Source organism: Mus pahari, chromosome 18 (genome assembly GCF_900095145.1).
Source record: "Mus pahari chromosome 18, PAHARI_EIJ_v1.1, whole genome shotgun sequence".
NCBI lineage: Eukaryota > Metazoa > Chordata > Mammalia > Rodentia > Muridae > Mus > Mus pahari.
This window is the reverse complement of record NC_034607.1, coordinates 49,072,691-49,078,440: the sequence shown is the minus strand read 5'-3', so window position 1 is coordinate 49,078,440 and position 5,750 is coordinate 49,072,691. Positions and strand designations below refer to the sequence as shown.

Below are 5,750 nucleotides of genomic sequence, written 5' to 3'. Positions count from 1 at the left end.
ATGGTGGCTCACAACCATCCGTAACAAGATCTGACGCCCTCTTCTGGAATGTCTGAAGACAGCTACAGTGTACTTACATATAATAAATAAATCTTTAAAAAAAAAAAATTTAAAAAAAAAAAAAAAAGAATATACCTTCTTTTCAGCACCTCACAGTACCTTCTCCAAGACTGACCATTTAATTGGTCACAAAACAGGTCTCAACAGATACAAAACAATTGAAATAATCCCATGCATNNTATCAGATCACCACAAACTAAGGCTGGTCTTAAATACCAACAAAAACAACGAAAAGCATACGTATACATGGAAGTTGAACAACACTCAGTGATAACTTGGTCAAGAAAGAAATAAAGAAAAACATTAAAAGCTTTTTAGAATTTAATGAAAATGAAGTCACAGCATAACAAAACTTACAGGACACAGTGAAAACAGTGGTAAGAGGAAAACTCAAAGCTCTGAGTCCCTCCAAAAAGAAACTGGAGAGAGCATACACTAGCAGCGTGACAGCACACCTGAGAGCTCTAGAACAAAAAGAAGCAAATACATCCAAGAGGTGTAGACAGCAGGAAATAATTAAACTCAGGGCTGAAATCCACCAAGTAGAAACAAAAAGAACTATATAACGAATCAACAAAAGCAGGGGCTGGTTCTTTGAGAAAATCAACAAGGTAGATAAACCCTTAGCCAGACTAACCAGAGGACACAGAGACAGTATCTTAATTAATAAAATCAGAAAGGAAAAAGGAGACATAATAATGAAATATATCTTAAAATAACTACTCTGTCTTGTTGAATATTAACAGTTGGAAATATTAAAATCATGTTCTACAAACATCATGGAAATATTATTGATATTTTTTTCACTGTGCTTGAAATTAGCATTTTCTTTTTTTCTTTTCTTTTCTTTCTTTTTTTTTTTTTTTTTTATTATTATATGTAAGTACACTGTAGCTGTCTTCAGACACTCCAGAAGAGGGAGTCAGATCTTGTTAAGGATGGTTGTGAGCCACCATGTGGTTGCTGGGATTTGAACTCTGCACCTTTGGAAGAGCAGTTGGTGGGTGCTCTTACCTGCTGAGCCATCTCACCAGCCCCCGGAAATTAGCATTTTCTTAATGTTAAACTTCAAAGAATTTTTGCTACCTTGAAGTTTTAAAAATATATTTACTGATAAAATGTCTTTCCTAGAGACACTGATAATCTTTTTTAAGTAAATTGGTTGTTAGACAATGTACATAGATATATAATGTGTTTTAAATACTCTCTCACTATGCCAGATGGTATCATAAGGGCTTTTGAATATATTTCTTAATGATTCATTTTTAATATTTTATGCTCCTTTACTATGCTTAATCCCCAAAGAATATTCTGTATGTTTTGAAACATTTAGTATTCAACATTAGAGATAGGATCCTCAGTTATGAAAAGTATCAAATATTCATTGATATTTTTATAGTATGAAAGAATATGAATATAAAAGTTGAACAATTTTTTATGTATTATTTGATTCTCAAAATACTCAGTATTATTAATATGTCTGATATATAAAATGCACTTAAATAATAAAAAATTTTAAGGAACAAAACAAAACAAAAACAAAAAATACGGAAAGGAGAGAGGTCTCTGTGAGTTCAAGGCCAGCCTGGTGTAGAGAATTCCAGGACAGCCAGAACTGTTACACAAAGAAATCCTGTCTTGAAAAAACAACTTTATTATATAGTTAGAAGTTGTCTTAGTCAGGGTTTCTATTCCTGCACAAACATCATGCCCAAGAAAGAAATTGGGGAAGAAAGGGTTTATTCAGCTTACATTTCCACATTGCTGTTCATCACTAAAGGAAGTCAGGACTGGAACTCATGCAGATCAGGAGCTGATGCAGGGGCCATGGATGGATGTTCTTTACTGGCTTGCCTCCCTGGCTTGCTCAGCCTGCTCTCTTACAGAACCCAAGACTGCCAGCCCAGAGATGGTCCCACCCACAAGGGGCCTTTACCCCTTGATCAATAATTGAGAAAATGCCTTACAGCTGGATCTTATGGAGGCATTTCCTCAATTGAAGCTCCTTTCTCTGTGATAACTCCAGCCTGTGCCAAATTGACACAAAACCAGCCAGTACAGAAGCCTATGGTGGAGAAGCCTAAGCCTGTAAGTGATTCAGTGCTGTTACACAGGGGCTAAACAAAACTACTACAGTCGCAAGGAACTCAAATAAGCAAATATGTTTGTGTGCCCAACTTTTCAAAACACAAGACTCTTCTTTACAATGCACGAATTACCTTTTCTTGGCATGGACTTTTTCACTGAGGCTACATGATCTTCAGAGATTGCAAGACGCCTCAAAACATTAGCCAATGCTGCCTTTAGCACAGTGATTTCATCTTCTTGTTGTTGAACTCGTGACTCAAGAGCTGAGAGGCGATCTTGAACGTCAGAGGTACTTGCAGCAGAAATACTATCATCTAAAAAGAGAAAATATTGACTATTTTAAAACCAGACTGTTCAAGAAAGAATTTCCTTCTGGTGAGAAAATTACACCAGATCATTTTTATAAAACAAACAAGCAAAAAAAACAAACATTATGGCTTGTTTATAAGAGCAACTTCTAGAAAGAGGTTTCCCTGTATGGTGATAGCACTTTAGTTTCTTAAGAAGTGTCCCCACACACATCACTTTGTAGACATCAGTTTTCCAGAGCATGGTATCCAAGCTCTCCCTTTATGAATCATGATCTTGCATCGCTAGGAAAACAAGATGGCAGCCCATCAGACTCACGCCACCAATACAAAACTAACTGTCATGAACATAAAGGACTTTTTGCTGTTCTTCCTTTTCCCCACAGTCTAATCTCTTTTTAAAAGAGTAATGGCTGGGTGTGGTGGCACACACCTGCCATCTCTTTGGTAGGATTGGCTCAAGTTCCAAGCAAGTCTGGGCTGTACTGTAAAAGACTAGCAAACCAAAGTGGTGGGCAACAGGATGGCACAGCAGGTAGAGATGCTGCTGACCTGAGACCTAGCACTGGGACCCACACACTCAGTAGGAGGAAAACACCAAGTGCTACAACTTTCCTCTGAGCTCCATACAAACGCTACTTCTACATGTACACTGCTGCCACAAATAGATAAATGTAAAATAAAATAAACAAAGCACTACTGACAACAGTAATAAAAAAAAATCAACACCAATAAAGAAAAACAAAAGATGGCGTTTCTATAAAGCTCCTATCTAACATATTAGGTATACAACAACAAAGACTATTTTAAGCAAGCTTTAACTATAACAACATTATTAAATGCTTTCAAATCTATTTAAGTTTAGAGTTCACCATTTGCTGGGTCAATTAGAATAAAAATGTATAGCTATATACAAAGACCAAATGCTACTGGCTAATTCAATATAAGAAAATGCTGGGAGCAACACTGACTCCGACACATCTGCCCTACTATTTGGATCAAAAGTACAATTTAAACTAAGGAAGTCATACACACTAGGGCCGAGTGCCTTTCTCCTCCAGCTGAATCAATCCGAATGCACTTCCTTCAGCAGCTAATTCCAAGTCTGAGTTAACATACTTATACAACCCTTTCAGCATTTTCAAGCCGAACCCATAGAGCAGGCAATATTCACAGAGACCATATGTACCAACTGAACTCCCAAGGGGCAGATACTCTCCCTCTGCTGTTAGTGGGATTTCAGTGACAACCTTGAAGCAACAACATTGAAAAAAGCTGTGTTTCTGTCTTTAACTTGAGTTCTCCATTAATTAGCTCCATTATCTTACACAAGTCACTGTAGTTCTTGGCACCTAATTCCTTATCTTTAAAGGAGGCAAGGACATAAAGCATAGGAGGTCCAGACAGTGAGACTGAGGGCCTTGGCACATCTGTTACATGAAAAAGCAGGGATGTCAAAATCTGAGGTGATTTAACAAAGAACCGATGAGAATAATCATTCTCTCATCTTATAATCTTCATGTATTTTTAAACATTTTTACTAACATATTAATTATTCATAATGGGTTTCATTATGAGCTTTTCATGCAGGTACAGAATGTATTTTGACCACGTCTGTACTCCCATAATCCTCTTACCCCGCTCCAGCTATTGTCGTGTGTGTGTGTGTGTGTGTGTGTGTGTGTGTGTGTGTGTGTGTAAAACCAACTCTAAGTTTCCTTATGGTAAGTCACAGAAGTATTTTTACAGGCATTGGCACCATAAAATTTTATTTATATATGTGTCTAATTTACACACATGCACGTGCACACACAAACACACACAAAGACATGCATTTTTTTTTCTTCTGTGTATGTGGTGCGAACATCTGTGTGGGTGCAGGAAGGCTCATGTATGCCTGCATATGTACAGGCCAGAGGTTGACATCAAATATCTTCCACTATCACTCTGCACCTTAATTTTATGTTTTGTTTCTCAACTGAAACTAGAGATTGGCTGGCTTGGCATCCCTCAGCTTCCCCCTCCAGCAACTGGGCTTATACAAGTGCACCGCTCGCTGTGCCTGGCTTTCATGTGGCTGCTTGGGATCCACACTCAGGTCCTCATCCTTATGCTACAGAGCGATCTCTACAGCCCCAAGCATCTTTATACTGCCTTTTCCTCTGTCACCCAGCTAACTTCTGGCCTGCACGTGCCATCTGCAGCTGTGTGAGGACAGTCATCATCTCTCCTGCCTCAAGTCCCTGTTCTCCTCCTTACAGGGAAACCAAAAGCAGCAGTTCTTCTTTCCTGGGACTCTGACTGCAGGTCCTGTGAGTTCTGGTGCCTGCCTCACTCTTCTGTATTAACAGGCTGAGCTGTATGCGAGGGCTGCTTTAGTCCGTATAAAAACAACCAACAGCATTTCCATATGAACACTGTAGACATGGCCATCAGACACTAGGCCAGATAAGCGCCTTCCAGGTCTTCCAGAGACAGAGCAGTATGCAGAATGTTTTCTCTCTTGGTTCATCTACATTCTAAGGCTTTTCTTAAGACTGTCAGTAATAAAACGACTCCTCATTACTCTGAGTCTGAGTTTTGAATCTCAAGGCCTGGACCACCAATACTAGGAACAAGTTACATTTCTGTAAATTAATTATGTAGCTTAATAAGTCCAGTTTTTGCAAGCTTTTAAGTCAAGTATTCTAATTAACTCAGCAAACTATACAGCTATCACCTTCTAAACTGCTCTCAAATTATGAGGGATAAACTCTAATTTTAAGTCATCCTCACAAATCTTTCTGATGTCTCTGGGAAGGCAGTGGAGCCCAGTGAGAAGTTTCTCAGACTATCATTCCAACACAGCAACACTGTCTGGGGCTTCATGCCAAGTAGGTATTGGTACTTTTATATTGGAAGTTGCTTCTTCTATCATCCATTCCTTTTTTTCTTTTCTTTTTTTCCTTTTTAATGGCTAAGGTTTTTACTTTTGTGAGTGTTAGATAGTCAAATGAAATGTAATTCTGCCTGTCAAGATCTAACCAAACCTGGTAAGTCCTATAACAAGCATAAGGGCAGTTTTTCAAAGGTACAATAAGCACAAAGTTAGCAACTAACAATATCCTGAGCTAGTACTATATTTTTCATATTTACTACTTCATTGCTTTCCCATGCTGCCCACATTTTATATTGGAAGAAAGACCTCAAGATATCAAATAGCTTGTCCAAGGTCACCAAGCTACTCTTGATATCTGAGACTTAAAACATATGCTCAAGCTAGGCGTGATGGCGCGCGCCTTTGATCCCAGCACT

The 5,750-nt window shown here is 38.4% G+C and overlaps 1 protein-coding gene across 6 annotated transcripts in view; it reads right to left on the bottom strand.

The window, feature by feature from the left end:
• Eml4 (EMAP like 4) overlaps positions 1-5,750 on the bottom strand; it is a 133,825-nt gene that overhangs the window by 67,070 nt on the left and 61,005 nt on the right. For all 6 annotated transcript variants that reach the window (XM_021217525.2, XM_029531628.1, XM_029531630.1 and 3 more), the window contains exon 2: positions 2,280-2,462. In XM_021217525.2, coding sequence (XP_021073184.1) covers positions 2,280-2,462 — 183 coding nt within the window. The remainder of the gene's footprint in view (positions 1-2,279; positions 2,463-5,750) is intronic.